The following is a 23,284-nucleotide window of genomic DNA, read 5'->3' on the forward strand; positions in this document are numbered from 1 at the left end:
TGCTAAGTCACTTCAGTCGTGTCCCACTCTTTGCAACCCTATGGACTGCAACCCTCCAGCCTCCTCTGTCCATGGGATTCTCCAGGCAAGAACACCGGAGTGGGTTGCCATGCCCTCCTCCAGGGGATCTTCCTGACTCAGGGATTGAACATGCGTCTCTTATGTCTCCTGCGTTGGCAGGTGGGTTCTTTACCACTAGTGCCACCAGGGAAGCCCCCGATCCATAGAGGACACAAATAAAACATCGAGTCTTTTGAAGTGTGTGAACTCTGGAATGCAGCAAGTTTATACTGAGAAGGAAAACTATATTCTCCTTCCACTAACAGTGAAATGGATTACTTCCTTGGAAGCATTAAAAATGTTAAGGACAATCAACAGATGAATGGATAAAGAAGTTGTGGTACATATACACAATGGAATGTTACTCAGCTATAAAAAGGAATGAATTTGAGTTAATTGTAATGAGGTGGATGAACCTAGAGCCTGTTATTCAGGGTGAAGTAAGTCAGAAAAACAAATTTTGTATATTAAAGCCTATATATGGAATCTAGAAAAACAGTACTGATGAGCCTATTTACAGGGAAGGAATGGAGACACACACACAAAAAATGGACTTGGGACACAGCAGGGAAAGAAGAGGGTGGGACGAACTGAGAAAGTAGCATTAACATATATACACTACCATGTATAAAATAGACAGCTAGATGGAAGGCACTGTATAACACAGGGGGCCCAGCCTGGCACTCTGTGATGACCTAGAGGGGTGGGATGGGGCTCAAGAGGGAAGGGATACATATATATACACACACATAGTTATGACTCATATGTGATGTTGTACAGCAGAAACTAGCACAACACTGTAAAGCAGCTGAAAGTGAAAGTGAAAGTGAAGTCGCTCAGTCGTGTCCTACTCTTTGCGACCCCATGGACTGTAGCCCACCAGGCTCCTCCATTCATGGGATTCTCCAGGCAAGAATACTGGAGTGGGTTGCCATATCCTCCAATAAAAAAATTTTTTTAAATGTTATGTTCAATGACAACCCTGATTGGTTTTATGCTGATTTGTGTTGCACTTCCCTGAAACTATGTTAGACACTGTGCTTAGGGGACCCCCTGTGTGTGAATTCCCCATATAATTCTTTTAATGGAAGACCAAGGCAATACACAGAATTACAAGGTAAATGTGTACAGCTTCTAGTAATGGGCTTTACCAATGAAAAGAAAATGTAAGCTATGCAGAATTAAGGTAATGGGCTGGGGTAAAGATAGTAACCAGAACAAAGCAAATAAACACAGAATCGGGTAGAACTATTTATTTGATCCAAAAAAAAAACCAAAAACAAAACAAAACAAAAACCAAACAAACAGAGGGTGAGAATGAGGGGGAGTAAAGAAGCAAGAATTTTGACAGGGACCCTACAGAGAGTTTGGTGGCACATTAACAATGATTGGGAGCAGGGAAACCTACTCTAGCTCCTGTGTCCACCTCACCTAAGTTAACCTAAGTCTGTTCCAGTTATCCCAGCCTAGATGAGTTTAGGGCTAAGGATGCTGAAGATAAGAGGGAAATAAGGTGTGTTTAGCACAGAGAAGTTATTTTATTTCATCTATTAGGATTGTTGGAGAAAAGCACAACTAACTTGAGGGTCAGGAAATCTTCAGTTGACCCCTGGTAGGAGGTCCAAGATTGTATGATACAGTTGATGTTGAGTGGCAGAGGATAGTGGAAAATCTTTGGGGGATTATCTAACTGTGGTGCAAAATGTACTGTATTATCATCAGGGGAATGGAAGGACAATATTAAGGTACGAAATTGAAATTTGGGACAAATGAAAATGTTATGGTGTGTGCGCACATGCCCAGTCACATCAGTTGTGTCTGACTCTTTGCAACCCCATGGAGTGTAGCCCGCCAGGCTCCTCTGTCCATGGGATTCTCCAGGTAAGAATACTGGAGTGGGTTGCCATGCCCTCCTCCAGGGGATCTTCCTGACCCAGGGATTGAACCCATGTCTCTTATGTCTTCTGCATTGGCAGGTTCTTTACCACTAGCCCCACCTGGGAAGCCCAAGTGTTATGGTAGGCAGCACCAGAATCACAATGAGGCTGAAGCTGGAGAAATAAGGTAGGAACTATCCAGTGCTTGCCATTGCCCGAATCTCTGATTAGAGTGGATGTGATGAAGTGCCTTGTCACTACTAGCTTAAAGCCATTTCTGTCTTTTAAGAGACAGAAATTTGCCCTTTTATGTGTTTTCAATTAAACATACAAAAGGAAAGCCCCGAGGACTGCTCAGACCTCCGTTTGTAGTTAATACCAGGCAGTGTCAGGTTCAGGGAAGACATAGGAAATCTCATCTCTCATTAGAAAATAATGCAAGCAGCAGTGCTAATCTCCACCAATGCCTTTTATTAATCCTCTGTGGTCCATAAGATAAGACCCTTGGAAATAACTGTTAGTGATCATGATTTAAACAAGGTAGCTGGAGAATCCCAGGGACGGGGGAGCCTGGTGGGCTGCCCTCTATGGGGTCGCACAGAGTCGGGACACGACTGAAGCGACTTAGCAGCAGTAGCAGCAGCAGCAGCTGGGACTTCCCTGATGATCCATTGGTAAGACTTCATTTTCCAATTCAGGGGGCGTGGGTTTGATTCCTGGTCAAGGAGCTAAGATCCCATAAGCTTTCAGGGTCAAAAAACCAGAACATAAACAACAGAAGCAATATTTTAACAAATTCAATAAAGACTTTAAAAATGGCCCACATTTAAAAAATGTTAAAAAATCAAAATAACCAAGGTAGTTACCATGATTTAAATTAGTGTCTGTTGTACCAAGTATTTTAAAAAACTATATAAGAGGTTCAACAAATTTTGACTGCAATATTTTTTGTGACATCTATGCAGTCTTCTTTTCTTTAACATTTATTTGACTACAGTTGATTTACAATATTGTGTTAGTTTCAGGTATACAGCTTCAGATTGTTTTCCATATAGGTTATTACAAGATACTGAATATGGTTTCATGTGCTAGACGGTAAATCCTTGTTGTTTATTATATTTAGTGGTGTGTATCTATTAATCACATACTCCTAATTTATTACTACTCTCCTTTTCCCTTTGGTAACCATAAATTTGTTTTCTATATCTGTGAGTCTGTTTTTGTTTTGCAAGTGAGTTGATTTGTGCTTTTTTTTAAGATTCCACATATAAGTGATATCATATGATATTTGTCTTTGTCTGACTCACTTTACATAGTGTGATAATCTCCAGGCCCATCCATGTTGTGGTGGATGACATTAGTTTGTTATTTTTTATGGCTGAGTAATATTCCATTGTGTATATGTACCACATCTTCTTTACCCATTCATCTGTCAGTGGACATTAGGCTGCTTCCATGTGTTGGCTGCTATAAATAGTGCTGCTATGAACATTGGTGTGTATGTAACTTTTTGTTTTCCATTCTTCCAAATGTATGCCCAGGAGTGGTAGTCTTTTTAGGAACCTCCAGACTGTTTTGCATAGTGGGTGCACCAACTGACATTCCCATCAACAGTATAGGAGGGTTCCCTTCACAGCTATGGTATCTTCTTGATCTCACTCTCAGAGTAAGATCAGTTTCCTTGTACAGGAAAAGGAATGTATAATATGTTTATGGTTCTTCCTCAACGACATCTGACCTTGGGGTCTCCAACTCACTGCTAAAATTTGGTGAGACTGTATTTAGAGATGATCACTATCAAAATGAAGTTAATTCATTATACTGATTACATCATGATCATTCCCCACCCTGGAAGGAGATACTCAGGAGATATGAGAGCTGTTACTGGTACATATGATGCACAGAATCAATCCAGTTTAGATTAAGAGCTTAGCTAAATCAGTGAAATTTCTAAAGGTAACTTAGGGCCTCTAGATGTGTTATATAAACAAACAATACATTATTCCCCCTCAAGGACTCTATCAATAAAAAGGAGTTTATTTTTGGAATATTTGACAAGCTATGAAAAATATATAATAGGTACTGGCCCAAGGCAACCCTCAGTTCTAACACACTCATACATAATTTTACATAATTCATACATAAGTTTCTGATACTATAATATATTCAAATTGGAAACTTTGAATTAAATATAACACTGCCACCTCGTGGTGACCACTGGGATTTGGGGCTCAGAAAGTTCCTGATGATGGCACTAAGAGAGCCAGTCTGCCAGCATGCTGTTTGTGGTCTGGTATAAACAGTTCCCATGGCGCTAGTGGTAAAGAACCTGCTTGCCAGTGCAGGAGATGGAAGAGACATGGGTTTGATCCTTGTGTTGAGAAGATCCCCTGGAGAAAGGCATAGCAACCCACTCCAGTATTCTTGCCTGGAGAATCCCATGGACAGAGGAGTCTGGTGGGCTATAGTCCATAGGATTGAGAGTTAGACATTACTGAAGCAGCTTAGCACACATAAACAGTCCCCATAACTTAAGAGTGGCAAATTATATTAAGGTCTGAACTACCTGTGATATAATATGGGTGATATCAGAAAGAAGCTGCACAACAAAATTCTCAAATAAAATGAAATTCCTATCCTGAGAATTGTCTCTGTGGAGTTATAACACGTAGCAGGCAGCATCTCTGCTTTTAGACTAATTCGAAGTTCACTTCTGTTGCTAAACTGTCTAAACCTCATGACTCTTTCCACTAAAAGGGGACAACTTTCTTGGTTTATCCATAAGAGACCCTGCATAGAACAAAGCTGAATATACAAAGCAGCTACCGTTTGTTTTATAGACAGTAGAAACAGTCAGATGATGTCAAGGTAAGTTCAAGCAATGGGCCAATTGACAGCATAAAAGATGGTGGAGGGAGAACTTAGTTCTTTGCCTCAGGCAATGTTTGGACATGTTAAAAAGAGTTATAGGCAGTAACCAATAAGTGAATCTGGGTGATGCCCCCATTGGTTACTACCTGTAAGTTATATAATACTGTACATTAACTTTGTATCAGTGAAAATAAAAGTGTTTATTCTGGTCCCAGTTTCTTCTCCACACCCTTGCCCCCAATCCCCCAGTGAAATGGAAAGAATTCTAAAACCTGAGAGGAAAAGGGAGCCACACCATGGAAGGGCCTGGAATCCCAAGCGATCACATAGAAAATTGCTGGTCAATTGGTCATTATTTGAGCAAGAACAAAATGTCTACTGTATTAATCCATAGAGGTTTCGAAGTTCATGTGTTCCTGGAGCTGGTTGTTCTTTAATTAATTGGTTGTTAATATGTTTAAATCATCACTATGAAGTAAATAAATAGTGAATATGAAGATAATGTGTTTGGATTTATGACTTAGACTGTATATACATATTTGAATTATAATAGCATACAGTTTATAGTAAAATGTACAGAACTAAGCAGTAAGCTTGCCTTTTCACCATTTGGATCTAAGAGTCTTGATGCAAATACAAAGTGTTTCTACAATCGTCGATTGTATCACACAGAGCCTGGGTGTTTTGAATAAATCCATCATCCTTTTGAGCCTAGCATCATGGCCTCCTTGGGTTTTCCAACAGAGATGAACTATGTGGATAAATTAAAGCACCAGCTCTTTTTCCATTGGATATCCTGATTTGCTCGTTCCAATACCAACAAAAATCTAGTGACATTCAGAAGCAGTTAAGAGCCAAATTTAGAAAGATTCAACAATTAGAAACTCTTGGCTATTAAATCGCTTTCCTTAGTTTAGCAGGATGGAAAATAATCCTAGGACTTTTTTCTGGGCAAATGGACTTGTTCAATTAGGCCTGTTTACAGTGAGGTTTTTCTTTATATAACAGTGATGGCCTTGTAAGTTATCAACATAACTATGCCTACCAAAATTTTGTTGGGCTCTCATTGTACCCTTACCCATGAGGTTTATGTGTACAGGGTTGTTTCAGTATATTTATTGTTTATTTGGGGAAATGAGGCTCTGAAGCAGTTTTTCCTCCTGTGAGTCCCATGGTCTCCTTGGAAACAGGCCTTCAGCTTCTGCCCACAGCCAGCTCTTTTTCTCCCAGGGCTCATCTACATGGTATGGTAAAGAAGCAGGAAGCCCTCTTTTCCCAGGCATCCATGCACAAGTATTCTCTATACCATTAACCTTCTTAACCACTGACATGAATGTCTGGAAGTACATTTCTTAGGAAAATCATCAATTATTCAATCTGCTTTAAATAAATTTCTCCCTTAACCGTGGATATAACTCAGACTCATCTTGGGGATCTCTGCCCCTATAGCAAAATGAAAGGCAGATACCTGATACACTACAAGCATTCAGAGAAGTGGTCTGCTGTAGTCACATTTTGATTCATGAAACACAGAAAACTTGAGACCTTGAGAGGTGGAAAGCAGTTGAACGGTCAGGGAGGAGACTGGGCATCCTGGACTGTGGGTAAATATCAAGAGAAAAGGTACAGAAACAGAAGCGTGAACATGACATGTTCAGGACAGAATAGAGTCTGGCAGGTCCTTAAGGCATGTAAGACAATATCAGGAAATACTCTTGAGAAAGCAGAGAGCAGCCTGATGGATTGAACTTTATCACTAAGGAAGAATGGAGCTACTTAACTAAGACAGTTGACACTAGAGAACTGGTAATCTACTGGAGTAAAAAGTGGACTGCAGAGTGTAGATACTACAGCGTGGGCAGCCTGAGTATCATCGTAAGAATATGGCTATTGGGGTAGTGTTAGAGCAACAGAAGTGCAGGTCTGGAAGATGAGACATTTCAAAGGAGGACTGTAAAGATTTATAAATTATGAGGCATAATGAAAAAGAGTAAATTGATCAGGACAACTATGGTGACCTTGACAAAAGTCAAATGACTGTGGGAAGATAGCTAGCTTGGGGAAGAAGTTTGAACATCATCTTTCAGGACATCCAAGAAGTGCTGAGAAGACAGTTAATGAGACACGGGAGCTCAGGTAAGAGAACAATGAAACACTGATTTGGAAATTCCTTTGTGCTGGATAGCTGGGTTCTCCCACTTCAATCTACTCTATATCTTTTCCCACCCTGCTTCATATGTCGGGAGAAAGGGTCGTATAATATAGCATATATAGTACATCAAGCTGAAGTTCCTTTTCTTTTGGTTCCCAGTAGAACTTAGCCAGTAGGAAGCACTGGCAAAAGACTGAAGGGATGGAGGAGAAGAAAGTAGAGGTATTTATTCCTCTGGGCTTCGTCTTTTTTTTTTTTTTTTTAGAAACATAACTAGATTTATTTTTAAGCTGTTCTACACATCTTTTATTTGCTTCAACAAGATGGGCTTCCTCTTTTGGCACCTGGGTAGATCACTGCTTAACTGAAGGCCACAACTTCTAGCCTTTCACTCATGAGTAAACGCACCTTAAATAGCATCCTCACGCTGGCTTGTGTTCTAATCTTTCTCCTGTCATGGGGCCAGAAATTAGCCCAACCAGTGGTGCAGTGCTGATTTGAAGTAGCAGTAGAATGATTGCTACCAGACACTGCCAGGGAATCCCAAATAAGAAGAGAGATCAGAGCAGAGAACCCAAAAAACAAACCACATTTAACCTGCCCAGAGAGTATAACCCTACTGATGTTCTCCTAGTGTTTCCCAGTTTTGGGTAAAAATCTGAGAAGCTGATACCTTGAACTTGGCTGAGCCCAGCAAATCTCTCTTGGGCTGTTGCTCATTGTATTTACAACTTTTTTGTTTTGTTTTTTTCCCCCACAAAACTTGACTCCCTGCTCCTTTCTTTGGGGGACGGGGTACCAAAATATTTTAAAATAAAGGTAAGGGGATTAAACTGAATGTCTAGTCTTGGTCACTTCCCACACAAAAATATAAGCCTCCCAAGTCACTTGGGCATTTGACAGTTACTATTTAAGGCTGTGCTGTGTATGTGCTAAGCTGCTCAGTCCTCTGTCCATGGGATTCTCCAGGCAAGAATACTGGAGGGGGTTGCTATGCCCTTCTGCAGGTGATCTTCCCAACCCAGGATCTAACCCTTGCCTCCCACATTGCAGGCGGATTCTGTACCACCTGAGTCACCAGGAAAGTCCATTTAAGGCTAGCAAATTCCAAGTAAAGACACATATTTTCTTTAGGAAATTCTTGTCCATGTACAAAGTTTGTACTTTGTATGAGAAAAAAGGAACCGCTTCCAGCAGTGCAACTTGAAGCAAGTTGCTCAGCATATTAGGCAGATGATGTTATTTTCATTTTATACTTTTAAAAAAAGACTGAGATTTTGTGAGGACTTAATGAGGTCATACATGCAAACTGTTCAGCCCAGAGTTTGGCTAAAGCGACATCTTACAGGACAATAAAGTTATTAAGCACTCACCTGGAGTGGGAGCTTTCGCATAGTTTATTTCATTTAAAAATCAGCAGCCCTGGCAAGCGGTTCAGGATAGAAGGCCAAAACTGCTGCTGGGGGAAGGGAGCTGGATGCGTGTGTGAGTGGGTGTGTGGGTGTGTGGGTGGGTGGGTGGGTGGGGGTTGGGGGAGCTAGGTTCCTTGCGACGCCGGGGAGGGGCGCAGCGGCGCGCGCCCTGGGGGGCAGGCACAGTGCGTTGCCCATCCTTGGCCGGTGGCGGGGTGGTTGCCGTGTGCACTGCTGTTCTAGCCAAGCTGCGGGTTGTCGCCGCCGTCGAATCAGCACCATGAGGACCAGGCACGTGAACCTGCTCATCACGCTCATCGCTGTCGTGCTCTTCAGCTTCTCCTGCTTCTGCATTTCCAGGATGACTCAAACCAGTAAGCGGCGCCTGGCTTCTCCCGCCTTTTTTTCGGTTCTGGGGCTTCAGGGCTCCAAGATGACTGGAGCGGCCGTGTTGGAGAAAAGTGGGAAGATGTGGGAACATGATGGCTGTCTCTCGCTCTCGTATTAGGGTCTTTCAGATGTGACCCCCACACCCCGCCACCACCACGCCCTTAAACGGCCAGCGGTTAAACTGTAAAGAGCGCCCCTGGCTCACCGGGTGGTCGTGACCCCTGCGGGGCGCGCGCGCTAATGGTCGGTCAGCGGGGTTCCCTGGTCCCCTCACCTCTGCGGGCTGTTTTCCCCACAGAGGTTCAGGGGCCCCTTCCGTGCCCTGCATTCCACACAGTTCGTCGTTCTTTTCCCCATCGTTTTTTTTTTTTTTTTTAAATGTGAATGTCTGACTTCAGGAACTCCTTTTACACAGCCAGCCTCTTTCCTCTTTCATATTCTATCAAAATGTCAGTTTTGAGTCACACTTCAGGGCTCCCAAGCGTTTTTGGTTTTGTTTTGCTTAGGGATGAGGTGACGGGGAGAGAGACTATGAATTTAGAGTACTGGTTTAGCACCTGATCTTTCTCAAATGGACCATGTGTGTTACCACTTTGAAATGCACCAAGGTTTTTAGTTTATGGTTGTCTTTAGGGTTGCCGATTTAGCAAGTGAAAATGGAGGTTGTCCTGTTAAAGTTGAATCTCAGATGAACAATGAATGCATTAATTTGAAGTACAAAAACTGCATGGGATATATTTATACAGAAAATATTATCATTTGTCTGAAATTAAAAGCTAACTAGGTTTCCAGTATTTTTTTCTTTCAACTGTAATCCATAGTGAGTGTGTGTGTGTGTGTGTGTGTGTGTGTGTGTGTGTATATATATATATATATAGTTAAATTTTGAATTTAAGACTCAGGAAAACTGCAAATATATTAACTCAGCCTTCCAAGATTATTCTTATATATTAACTCCACCTTCCAACGTTGTTTTTGGTTAAATTTTAATTCTTCTTATTAAACACATTTATGTATGACTCTGGGTGCACACTAAGTAATCTTGATAGTAACCTGCTGGTTCAGGTTTGGAAGTGGCTTTGGTCCTATAATTAATGTTGATGTAATCTCACTAAAGTTAAAATTTTGTTTGTTTCCTAACGGTAAATTTTGTCATGTACATGCAATATCAACATTTTACCCCGTTTGTTTGAAAAATCAGAAATGTATATTAATTTGATTTATACTGATCTTCAGTCATTTTATACATTTTTTTCTTCTTCATTGCCTGTAAAGAACATTATCCAAATGTGTTTTTATTTATTTTAGAACAGTTAACAATGAGCACTTTCATAACAAAAAAATAGTTACTGTTAATTAGAAAGCAAAATAGAAACTTTGTTTTGTAGTAATTTTGGAAGATAATTTAAATTAGTAACCTCAGAAAGCATTTTAATACAGTTAGCATTCTTATAATGAAATGGTAGCCTTTGACATACATACAATCATTTGGATGTTTTTTTTCCAGTTTTGTCCAGGAAAATGAAGTTTGATTCCTCAAAACATCTATTAATAAATATTCCCATCATTTGTATTTTCAAGTTCAGAAAATGAGATATTGTTCTTGAGAATGCACTACTCTTAAGAGCAGATGAAACAGTTTTTTCATTTTCTAAGTATGTGTCTATATGGAACCTAGCTCTAAAATAATTAGGAAGTCAATTGTAGCACTATAATAAGATGTTCTTACATCAACAGAAGAAAACACAGACTTCACTTATTTGAAATAGTGATTTTTATAGAACACCAAAAATGGTCCCTCTGTCTTTAAACCATGATTTATGGTTATAATTCTTATCAATGAAACTTTGGGAATACTTATTCGAAAAATAGTGACTACCTAGTGCTTTATTCTTCCCTTCTTAAAATTAATTTTTATGTGTAGATAACCTTTTAGTTTCTTTTTGAAAACTCCTAGTATTACTAATTCATTGGTTTGTTCAATAAATATGTAAGTTCCATGAGGAGAGGAATTTTTTCCCTGTTTTTGCCTGTTTGCTTCACTGCTATATCCTCAAAATCTTGAAAAATGTCTGCATATAATAGATATAGGGGCTTTCATCTCATTGATGTTAACTACTCTCCTGAATTATGTGCTTATTGTTTCTTTGCTTTTGAGAATATAGTTTTCATCAATTTATACATGTCCCTTATCTATGCTGTTTAGTTTGCTTTGTTCCTGAGCTTTCTAAAACTCGCATCTGCTGACAGTCTTTATAGGCCCTTCTACATTCTTTGTCATGATCAAAACCAGTAGCCTGTTAGGTGCCCTGGCCAGCTGTGTTCTCATTCCATCTTGCCAGTGGGAGGCATTTGTGCCAGAGGGTGCACAAAGGTGGGAGTCACTTTGCTTTTCGTGGTTCCTCTGCCAAACTACTAGCCCTCACTGGAGTGTAGGGGTTCGGGCAGCAGCAGCAGGTCCAGTATTGTCAGGGATGACAGGCATGGGAGGTAGCTAGCAGATGGCCAGGGGCCCCTGCGGAGGCTGCATCACCCAATAAACACTTTCATGAAAGAGAATCTGGAATTGCTTATTTGCCTTGCTTGGGCCTGAACCCATGTCTCCTGTACTGGTAGGTGGATTCTTCACCATTGAGCCACCAGGGAAGTCCCCAAGACTCCTCTTCTTTAACATCAAGGACTCAGCCAGTGAAAAGCCATGGACTCTTTGTTTACCGTGGCCCTCCCTACTTCCTTTTCCTCTCTATTAAAGAGTGCTTCTTCCTTTGCTGCGGAGGGACTTGGCATATGGCTCACCATGGCTGTGGACTCTGAATTGCAATTCTCTGCTGATACCGAATGAACTCTTTTTTTTTTTTTCGGGAGAAATAACCAGCAATCTATTTGTTTTAGGTCATCAATACTCTTTGTAATGTTAAAATATTTCCCCATAAAACTAGGGCATAGAGGAACCACTCACAGGGAGTTTAAAGAGCATGGTACATAGTATAATTTGATTATTGCAAAGCATACATGGAGGGGTGTAATCTGAAATGTATTTACCATTTTAACTACCTCAAATATTCTTTCCTTGAAACCACAATGGGTATACAAATAAGTGAATAATAAGTTTAAAATGGACCAATACTTGAACTTAATGCTGTTTCTCCTTCTTTTCCTTACTGACTGAATCACTTGCTTTTCCCTCACTATTCATACTATTTTATACTTACGTATTTATGTTGTTGTTTTGCTTAGTCTAGAATACCCTTCCCTCTCTTTGCTATATGCAAAATTAAGCACATTCTTCAAATTTTCTAATATTCCCTCTTCTCTGAAACTTTTTCCACTTCCCTCCCCCACTCTTCAGTCCTCCTTAAGAATTAGTCATTAAAAAAAAAAAGAATCATTCTTGCCTTCCTTTCCCTGTAGCACTAAATGATAATTCCATTTTAACAATTAACTTATAATTAGTTGTTTAAATATATGCTCTTTTCCCCAACCAGAGCACCCTGATTGTCAGTTATTTAGGGCAGGAACCTGGCTTTATTTGTGTTTATTTACCTATCACATAGCACAGTGAATGGTACATGGTAAGTATTAAATGGAAGTAAGTATGACTATATCAGCTTGCTTCTCATTACTGGAAATGTTTGGTGAGTGAAATAAGATGGAAAAGTCAGATCGTGGCTATATCGTATCAGACTTCCTATATTAAGATAGGGCTCCCTGGTGGCTCAGCTGATAAAGAATCTGCCTGCAATGCAGGAGACCCCAGTTTGATCCCTGGGTTGGGAAAATCCCCTGGAGAATGGAAAGGCTACCCACTCCAGTATTTTGGCCTGGAGAATTCCTTGGACTGTATAGCACCAAAGAATTGATGCTTTTGAATTGTGCTGAAGAATATTCTTGAGAGTCCCTTGGACTGCAACAAGATCAAACCAGTCAATCCTATAGGAAATCAACCCTGAATATCCATTGGAAGGACTGATGCTGAAACTGAAGCTCCAACACTTTGGCCACCTAATGTGAAGAGCCTCTGATGCTGGGAAAGATTGAAGGTGAAAAGAGAAGGGAGTGGCAGAAGATGAGAAGGTTAGATAGCATCACTGACTCAAGGGACATGAGTTTGAGCAAAAATTTCAGGAGACAGTGGAGGGCAGAGGAGCCTGGCATGCTGCAGTTCATGGGGTGGCAAAGAGTCAGACACGACTTAGCGACTGAACAACAACAATTTAAATTTAGTAACAGAAACAGTGCAAATTCTTTCTCAATTAAGCAAATTTTGTTGTTAAGACTGCATTTACTGTAACTAATCAAAATTTAGCATCTGAATGGCTTCCCTGGTGGCTCAGACAGTAAAGTGTCTGTCTACAATGTGGGAGACCTGGGTTTGATCCCTGGGTCTGGAAGTTCCCTGGAGAAGGAAATGGCAACCCACTCTAGTACTCTTGCCTAGAAAATCCCATGGATGGAGGAGCCTGGTGTCCATGGGGACACAACTGAGCGACTTCACTTTCTTTCACTTTCTTTAAGGTGTATTGTAAAAGTATAAAATATGCACAGGATTTAGAATACTGAGCACAAAAGAATGCAAAGTATTCCATTAATTGTCAATACTTTTGTGTTGATTACATGTTGAGAAATATTTTAGATATATTGGATTAAATTTTCTATGCTATTTATAAAACTTTTTTCTTTTTAATTTTTTTCAATGTGGCTACTAGAAAGTTTTAAATTACAAATGTGACTTGCATCTTACTGTTCCTGGGGAGCAGTGCCTTGGACCTCTGCTGTACCTCTGCTGTGAGGAGCAAAGTCAGTGGTACTAAGGATTTTACCTGGACTCTTCTTATGGGTGAAGTCACTTTTGCCCAGTGTACGCAGGGACTGATGTTTGTTTTCACAATTTCACCTCAGTTAACTCAAAACATCAAATTATTCAAACTTTTGCAAAGTAATTTTGTAATGGTTCTTCCTCTAAATATGTAACTGAATATGCAGTAACATAAATGTTTTAAATAGAACATTGATGAATTGAATTATCAGGTAAGAATATACAAGGAGCAGATCCAAGAGTAGAGATTATATCCTTTAATATTTCTGTATGGTTGTTTCTAAAACTACTCTTTCCTCTGGAGAAAACTCTTTCGTTTACCAAATTAATCCCTCAAGGACTGACTTACATTGTGGAAGTATAGATATGTTGCATCATCCATGACTCCAAACACAGTATCCATTTTGCAAAGCGTATATTACCCTGGGAATCCCAATGACAGGATTATCCTGGTTAAACCCACATCCATTGTAAACAGTTAAACATCCTCAAATAGTATCCACTGTATGAATATTCAAGATTTATCTGGATAGTGGCAGTTCTTTTGATCAAAGCATAATTCACTTTTAGAGTCACTCAAATTAGTTCCTATGCTGGCCAGTCCATTTATACATTAATTTGTTCATTCATTCATTCAGCATGTGTTTGTGGAAGTGCTATGTGGCAGTCACTGTTTCAGGCATAGAGAATTTAATACTTAAAAAATCCAAAGTTCTTGCACTTCTCAAGCTTTCATTCTATGGAGCTCTAGAGAGAGACATAAAAACAGTGAATAATAACAGTAATAGGAATAATAAACATGAGTAGGAAGTCAATGATAAGTGATTTGAGGGGGGGAAAAAAAAGGACAAGGGGAGAAAGGGATGTGCTATTTCATGAAGGATGTTAGGGTAAGCTGCTCAGAGGAGGCAGCATTTTAGCAGAAAACTGAATGAAATTAGGGAGCTCTGGCCACTCAGTATCTGCAGATGAGCTGAGAAAATTTGCAGGAGTCAAAGTGTAAGGTGGGGAGAGTGGTTTGCACGAGGAACAGCATGGAGGCCAGTGTGTCTGGAGCTGCACCCCAGAATCAGGTGGGAGGGACGGGGATGAGGCCAGAGAGGGAGCCAAGGCCTGACACGTAGGGCTCCGACCTGGTGAAGGTTTGGCTCTTTGTCTGAGTGTGATGAGAAATCTCTGATGGGTTTGGAGCAGGGAAATGGCATTACCCAACCTTTGCCACAGGCTACATATATGTATATTCTTGTTTATAAAAGGCAGACAAGTGAAAAAATATTAAATGTTTCTGTCCAGATATATTACCATTACTTTTATACCTTTGCATTTTACCTTAATTTAAAAAAAAATTCCTCTGGAATTTATTGTCTTCCAAGGGGTGAATTCTCTTTTATTCCACCTCAACTGACAGCCAATTTCTATGCTTTCCTTGCTAATTAAAATATAAAATTTTCCCATATTCTTGTGTTTCTAATAGTTTTCTTATGTATTTTGATATTTGACTATATAACATAAAGACTTTGTTTGTATCATAGATTATGATGAACACATAAGCCTTTTTCAGTGTAAAACAAGCCACTTTAACTTATTGCATTTTCCCCTGTGTGATTGTTTTTGACATTTTATACTGAAGCAAAGGGAAAAAAGTAAGCACAAGTCTAGAGCTATGTAAAGCTAAACACGTAGGGTGGTTCTCTTTAAGCAGTGAAATTACAATGGGTTTTTTCCTTTTCTGTGCCTTTTTCTAAAATGCCAACCTATGTATTGCTTCTCTGCGAAGATGTTTCCATATTTCAGCAAAGTGGCCAAGACTGGAGACCACTTGGTGCCCTCATGCTCTCTGTGCCCTGTGTTTGCCATACATTTGGATGCCTCAGGAGCATCACGACTACCTCTACCCCGCTACTTTTCCCGTTTCCCAATGCAGATTGAATACCAGGTTAGAAATCTAGGGTCAGGTTGGAATCCTGAGAGGGATTCTGTTCTCTTCTCTCGGAGCAGGCAATGGCACCCCACTCCAGTACTCTTGCCTGGAAAATCCCATGGATGGAGGAGCCTGGTAGGCTGCAGTCCATGGGGTTGCTAGGAGTCGGACACGACTGAGCAACTTCACTTTCACTTTTCATTTTCATGCATTGGAGAAGGAAATGGCAACCCACTCCAGTGTTCTTGCCTGGAGAATCCCAGGGATGGGGGAGCCTGGTGGGCTGCCATCTATGGGGTCGCACAGAGTCGGACACAACTTAAGCGACTTAGCAACAGCAGCATTCTCTTCTCTATCAGTTGAAAGTGAAAGTGAAAGGCACTCAGTCATGTCCCACTCTTTGCAACCCCATGGACTGTACAGTCCATGGAATTCTCTAGGCCAGAATACTGGAGTGAGTAGCCTTTCCCTTCTCCAGGGGATCTTCCTAACTCAGGGATCAAACCCAGGTCTTCCACATTGCGGGTGGATTCTTTACCAGCTGAGCCACAAGGGAAGCCCAAGAATACTGGAGTGGATAGCCTGTCCCTTTTCCAATGGATCTTCCTGATCCAGAAATTGAACCAGGGTCTCCTGTATTGCAGGCGGATTCTTTGCCAACTGAGCTATCAGGGAAGCCCCTCTATCAGTTAAGTCTTTGCAATAAAAGTTCTCAGATATTTCTCATATCCATCTCCTACTTCCTAATCCTTTGTGCTTTGCTGCTGCTGCTGCTAAGTCACTTCAGTCGTGTCCGACTCTGTGCGACCCCATAGACGGCAGCCCACCAAGCTCCCCCGTCCCTGGGATTCTCCAGGCAAGAACACTGGAGTGGGTTGCCATTTCCTTCTCCAATGCATGAAAGTGAAAAGTGAAAGTGAAGTCGCTCAGTCGTGCCCGACTCTTAGCGACCGCATGGACTGCAGCCTACCAGGCTCCTCCGTCCATGGGATTTTCCAGGCAAGAGTAGTGGAGTGGGTTGCTATCGCCTTCTCCCTTTGTGCCCTGGTTTATTCTTTATCATCTCTCACTTAAAACTAATATCACTATAGGTTCCTTACTGATAGTTTCTCTGGCATTAGTTTTGCTTTCCTGAAACAATCTTCAATGGGGTCATCAGAATGATCTTTCTAAAACTATTAGGTAGTCATTACCTAATAGTCTTCAGTGATGCTTCACAAATGAGATAGTTGTTCCCATGATAGTCTGTAGTGGTGTTCTAAGATGTATAAAGTTACCCAAAGAAAAACGAGTGATTCCATTATCTTTATATTAAAACAAATATGTGCTGTGGAATGGGCTACACAATTTGCCCACATTTTAAAGAAATGTTACAGAAATTCCATGAATGTTGTGGGCATTTCAAGTTATACCTCCCCCTGTGTCCTTTTTCTTCAAATTCACTGCCATTAGAGGTGTTTTATTTATTTTTTAAAAATATGTATTTTTTGGCTATGTTGCATGGCATGTGGGATCTTAGTTCTCTACTGGGGATCAAACCCATGCCCCTTGTATTAGAAGCTTGGAGTCTTAACCACTGGACCACCAGGGAAGTCCTCTAGAGGTTTTATAGAAGAAAGGTTTGAGAAACACTGGTTCATATGAAAAAGTTCAAGCTCCTTATCATAGCTTGTCAAAAAGACCAGTATAATGAGATCCTTTTTTACCTTCACTATGAATTTTCCCTGTGTTGTCCTGAAATAATGAACAGCTTCTGGGTTTGTAGAGACTGTATTTTTGAATGCCTTGTTGCCTTTTCACACTGCTTTCCAACAGAGTACCTTTCCCTGTTTCCTTAACTGTCTAATAACTCTGGCTCCTTCAAGAGTCTGTGAGCGATCTCATCCTTCAGATCCTTCCCCAGCCTGCTCTCCCCTCCCATCCCTAACCTTCTCACTGCTTTCCTCTGTGCATACTATTGTCATTGCATGCCAGGGGTTGAACTTGTTCTCTGCCCATATTTCCTTAAGGGGATATCTTTCATTTCACCCTCCTAGAGAGGGCATTTGAAAGGGAACCCTTGGAACTTCGCCCAGCAGCTCATTACATTTCTCAGAAGACTGAGGGTTCTCCTGAATGGTGAGATTGTTCAGACCTAGCATCAGTGGGCCAGATTAACAACGTGGCAGAATTGCTTCCTTAAAAAGCCAACTTGGGCTATCTCTGGCTTGTCCTCTTACAATAACTGTCTGAAAGAAGGAATGGGCTTCCTCTCTACTCTTTGCTCCTGAGTAGTAGGCACACGCGGCAAGTCATCCGCTCTGTGGATGTGGCCTGACTGTTGTCCACCTCCTCTTTCAGGAGTGAGGCAAGAGCAGGGGTAACTTGGGTGGGCAAATAGGACATCCCAGCGCATTGTGCAGTATCCCATTGTCAGAGCCACGAATAAAGCTCACAGTCCCTGTTTGGAACTGATATTATCAACGTGTGTGCTTAGTTAGTTAAAATCTAAGGAGAAGAGACTCTATAATATCAGAAATAGCACACTGATTTCAGTCACTAATTTAGTTCTATCAATCAGCCTATAAACTTCCTGAAAGCCAGAGCTGACCATCTCTATTTTATATTTCCGTGGACAAGGAGTACTTGACAAATAAAAGATGTTTAATTTTTTATTTCTTAATGTTTTGTGTGATTATAGGCACAATGAAAATGCTTTTAAGAACAAAAGAATTTTGTGAAAATAGGAAATAAAAGTGATTCAACAAACCAAAGATTATATATTAACAAAATATAAACTTGTACACTTTTTTTTTACTATATTAATGTACTTTCTTTGCTAAATGGAAATTATCATTTGCACCTGAAGGAACAAAGGCTAACAGAAATTAAGTAGCTTGCCCAGCGTCACACAAATATGCAGCCATGAGAGCCACCAGAACTCTTAAAAGGTATTCTGTAATTTATTTAGGATACTTCCATCCCTGGGTATTATGGTTGTTTTCAGTTTTTTCACAGTGATAAATAATGCTGCCTATGTTCAACATCCTTAGAGCCAAATCTGTGTATGTATTTCTGGTCATTTTCTTCAGAAAAATTCCTAGAAGTGAATTTTTTGCCTTCACTTGCTTTTCCCTCTAAGTTCAAATCTAATACATGCACAAAATGGAAAATTTGGAAAATACAGAAAAGCACAAAATAATAAAGCAAAAACTATTGATAATCTCCCCTTCTAGATATTACCATTTTTAACACTTCATTTTTTTTATGTATACATGTACATATATATTATATGTATATAGCACTATATGAGCTTCTCTGGTAACTCAGCTGGTAAAGAATCCGCCTGCATTGCAGGAGACCTGGGTTTGATCCCTGGGTTGGGAAGATCCCCTGCAGGAGGGCATGGCAAGCCACTCTAGTATTCTTGTCTGGAGAACCCCATGGACAGAGGAGCCTGGCGGGCTACAGTTCATGGGTTCACAAGAGTCAGACACGACTGAGCGACTAAGCACAGCACAGCACTATATATGTCGTTACTCTTCAGTAGTTAAGTCGTGTTTGGCTCTTTTGTGATCCATGAAGCCCGCCGGGCTCCTCTGTCCATGAGTTCTCCAGACAAGAACACTGGGGTGGGTTGCCATTTCTTTCTCCAGGGACTATATACACACACACATACATATAAATGTAGTGTTATATATAACTGTATTGAAGTATATACTTTACATTTTGTTATAGAAAATTGTATGATATCGCCTAGGATCGAAACTGCATCTTTTATGTCTCCTGCTTTGGCAGGTGGGTTCTTTACCACTGGCACCTCCTAGGAAGCCCATATATTATAGAAAATTATATGATATTGCTACATGTATAAATATCTACATGTTTTCTTTGTAGGTAATCAATTAACTAATTGTAGAAACCATATTTCGGAGTTTAAGGAAAGTATACTACGCTTAAAAAACAAAACAGAAAGAAATCGCCAAGAGTTGCTTAATGCCTTCAAGGAAATGAAGCTTGACATTTCAGAGAAAGAACGTGATGCACAAAACGCAGGTTTGCATTGTTTTTGTTTTGTGTATGGTGGTTTGTTGTGTAATGTTTTGTGTTTGGAAATTTAGATTTTATGCTTTCTGATTTTAGGGCATTTCTTTCCAGTAGATATAACTAAATCAGTACTTATTCTTTTACTATGAAATATGCAAAAGTACGGTAAGAGACATCACTGATAAATTTCCTCTCACCTGTACCTCGAAAATGGTCCTCTTCTAGTTTCTGTCTCTGTGAACGGTGCCGCCATCCGTGATCCATCTGACAGAAGCAGCCAGAAACCTGCACATCCTCTCTGAATCCTTCCTCTTCCTCTAGCATACTTCTCCCATGACTGTCAGTGAGCAGTCCTGTTGATTCATAATACTGTATATCTCACAGATCTATCCACATTTTTCTGTCACCAGCCCTACTACCCAAATCAGGCTCCTTTGATGCTTCATCTGAATGACTGCTAACATCTTTTTTCCCCCTGTCTCTCTCCATTCTTGTCCCCACCTGTTTATGCTCACGTTAGCCAAAGTGAAGGCTACACTGCCCTGCAAATCAACTTTCCGTGGCTCTCCATTTCTTCAGGATGGAAAGTTCTGCCTCCTGCTTCCCCTTCTGTAATCCAGTACCTCCCCTGAACTCAGCCCCTGGCAGCCGCTGATCAAGTCTTCATAGTTTTCCAGAATGCCATACAAATGGAATCACACAGTGTATAAATAACCTTTATGGACTCTTTGACTTAGCATAGATTCATCCAAGTTGTTATGTGACCAATTGTTTGTTGCCTTTTTGTTGCTTAGTAATATTCCACTGCATGGATGTGCAGTGGAGAGTTTGTTTCACCAATTAAGACACATTTGCATTGTTTTTCAGGTTTCTTTGTTTTTTGGTGATTACAGCTACCTGTTGCCATAAGCATTCGTGTACAGATTTTTTTGTATGAAGAGAATTTTCCTTTCTTTAGGATAAATATCTAGGATTGATGGGCATATGATAGGTGGATGTTTAACATTATAAGAAACTGCCAAGATGTGTATCAGAGTGGTTGTGCCATTTTGGATCAATGTATGAGAGTCACAGTCACTCCAGTTAATTATAGCCTTTCTGGTGTCATGGCCTGTCATAGTTTTAAGGTGTATTTCTCTGGTGACTAATGATGTTGAACTTTTTTATGTGCTCCTTGGCCCTCCATATATCTTCTTTGATGAGATGCCTATTCACATATTTTACACATTTCTAATTGAGTGGTTTTTTCTTATTTTTGAGTTTTGAATATTAAAAAGCATATTAAAAAGCAGAAACATTACTTTGCCAATAAAGGTCCATATAGTCAAAGCTATGGTTTTTCCAGTAGTTATGTATGGATGTGAGAGTTGGACTATAAAGAAAGCATCAAGAAAATTGATATTTTGAACTGTGTGGTGTTGGAGAAGACTCTTGAGAGTCCCTTGGACAGCAAGAAGATCAAAACAGTCAATCCTAGAGGAAATCAGTCCTGAATATTCATTGGAAGGACTGATGTTAAAGCTGAAGCTCAAAAACTTTGGCCACCTGATGCGAAGAACTGACTCGTTGGAAAAGACCATAATGCTGGGAAAGATTGAAATTGGGAGGAGAAGGGGATGACAGAGGATGAGATAGTTGGATGGCATCACCCACTTGATGAACATGAGTTTGAGCAAGCTCCGGGAGTTGGTGATGGACAGGGAAGCCTGGCGTGCTGCAGTCCATGGGGTCACAAAGAACAGAACACAACTGAGCGACTGAACTGAATTGTTGAGTTTTGAGAGTTGTACATATCCTGGATACATATCTCATGGATGTGTGATTTGGAAATATTTTCTCCCAGGCTGTGATTTGTCTTATTTTCTTTGTGGTGTCCTTCAGAAAGCAAACATTTTTAATTTTGATAAAGTTGAGTTTTCCTTTTTATGTATTATGCCTTTGATGTTGTATCTAAGAACTCTTTATCTAACTCAGGGTCATAAAGATTTTCTTTTTTTTTTTAATTTATCATTTTAGATTTTACATTTAGGTCTATGAAACTTTTGAGTTTATTTCTATAAATGGCATGAAGTATAGGTAAAGTTTCAGTTTTTATTCAGTTCAGTTCATTCGCTCAGTCGTTTCCGACTCTTTGCGACTCCAGGGAATGCAACACACCAGGCCTCCCTGTCCATCACCAACTCCTGGAGTTTATTCAAATTCATGTCCATTGAGTCGGTGATGCCATCCAACCATCTCATCCTCTGTCGTCCCCTTCTCCTCCCGCCTTCAATCTTTCCCAGCATCAGGGTCTTTTCAAACAAGTCAGCTCTTCACATCAGGTGGCCAAAGTATTGGAGTTTCAGCTTCAACATTAGTCCTTCCAATAGATTTCTTTTCAGATAGACTGGTTGGATCTCCTTGCACTCCAAGGGACTCTTAAGAGTCTTTTCCAACACCACATTCAAACACCACAGTTTTTATTATTAGAGTATAATTGCTTTACAAAGTTGTGTTAGTTTCAGTTGTATAACGAAATGTATCAGCTATATGTATACATGTATCCCCTTCCCCTTGGACCTCTCTCCCTCCCCTCCTCCCACCCACTGAGGTTGTCACAGAGCACCAAGCTGAGCTTCCTGTGCTATATAGCGCAGCCTCCCCCTGCTGCTGCTGCTAAGTCGCTTCAGTCGTGTCTGACTCTGTGCAACCCCATAGACGGAAGCCCACCAGGCTCCCCTGTCCCTGGGATTCTCCAGGCAAGAACACTGGAGTGGGCCGCCATTTCCTTCTCCAATGCGTGAAAGGGAAAAGTGAAAGTGAAGTCACTCAGTCGTGTCCGACTCTTAGCGACCCCATGGATTGCAGCCTACCAGGCTCCGCCATCCATGGGATTTTCCAGGCAAGAGTACTGGAGTAGGGTGCCATTGCCTTCTCCAAGCCTCCCCCTAGGTATCTATTTTACACATGGGTGGAAGACCAAATAGACATCTCTCCAAAGGAGATGTACAGCTGTCCAAGAATCACATGAAAAGATGCTCAACGTCACTAATTATTAGAGAAATGCAAGGTTCAGTCTTTTTCATGTGAATGCCTAAGTGTTTTAGAACCATATATCAAAAAGGTTTTTCTTTCTGCAGTTACCTTTGCATCTTCTTCAAAAATCAATTGGCCATATTTGTGTGGATCTATGTCTGTATCTCTGTTGTTCCATAGGTCTGTGTGTATCTGTTCTATAGTACTCCACCGCCTTGATTACTGTATTATGTATTATGAATTAAATTGGGTAGTATACGTCCTTCAACTTTGTTCTTTTTCAGAATGATGGGGGAAAATTTGAATGAGTGGAGTCATTAAATGTTGAGAGGCTTGAAAATAAAGTTATAAAAAGACAGGCTTTAATGATGCAATGTTAAAGTGATAGAGCAGGCCAGTTAAAGCATGTTTCAGTTCTACTTCCTTCAGTTTGGAACCATCTGTTCTGTTAGCCTCTGGTTGTATCACTCATAGTGTTAGATTTACATTAAATACCTTGAGAATAAATGGGCTTCCCTGGTGGCTTAGATGGTAAAAATCCTCCTGTAATGCAGAAGACCTGGGTTTGATCTCTGGATTGGGAAGATCCCCTGGAGAAGGGGATGGCAACCTACTCCAGTATTCTTGCCTGGAGAATTCCATGGATAGAGGAGCCTGGTGAGCTACAGTCCATGGGGTCACAAAGAGTCAGACATGACTGAGTGACTAACACTTTCACTTTAAAATAAACATGAATCAATAATC

At 40.5% G+C, this 23,284-nt stretch overlaps 2 protein-coding genes across 2 annotated transcripts in view; both read left to right on the plus strand.

Moving 5' to 3' along the window:
- The first annotated feature begins 8,545 nt into the window (after positions 1 to 8,545).
- The window catches only part of MGAT4D (MGAT4 family member D), a 56,339-nt gene continuing 41,600 nt past the window's right edge, over positions 8,546 to 23,284 (plus strand). The window contains exons 1-2 of the mRNA XM_055550822.1: positions 8,546 to 8,746; positions 19,376 to 19,534. Of these exons, the coding sequence (XP_055406797.1) occupies positions 8,653 to 8,746; positions 19,376 to 19,534 (253 nt within the window). The 5' untranslated portion in view covers positions 8,546 to 8,652. The remainder of the gene's footprint in view (positions 8,747 to 19,375; positions 19,535 to 23,284) is intronic.
- The window catches only part of CLGN (calmegin), a 109,432-nt gene continuing 94,872 nt past the window's right edge, over positions 8,725 to 23,284 (plus strand). The window contains exon 1 of the mRNA XM_055550648.1: positions 8,725 to 8,746. The gene's annotated coding sequence lies outside the window, so the exon portion shown is untranslated. The remainder of the gene's footprint in view (positions 8,747 to 23,284) is intronic.

The sequence above is a fragment of the Bubalus kerabau genome, chromosome 16, assembly GCF_029407905.1.
Source record: "Bubalus kerabau isolate K-KA32 ecotype Philippines breed swamp buffalo chromosome 16, PCC_UOA_SB_1v2, whole genome shotgun sequence".
In the NCBI taxonomy this organism is placed as follows: domain Eukaryota; kingdom Metazoa; phylum Chordata; class Mammalia; order Artiodactyla; family Bovidae; genus Bubalus; species Bubalus kerabau.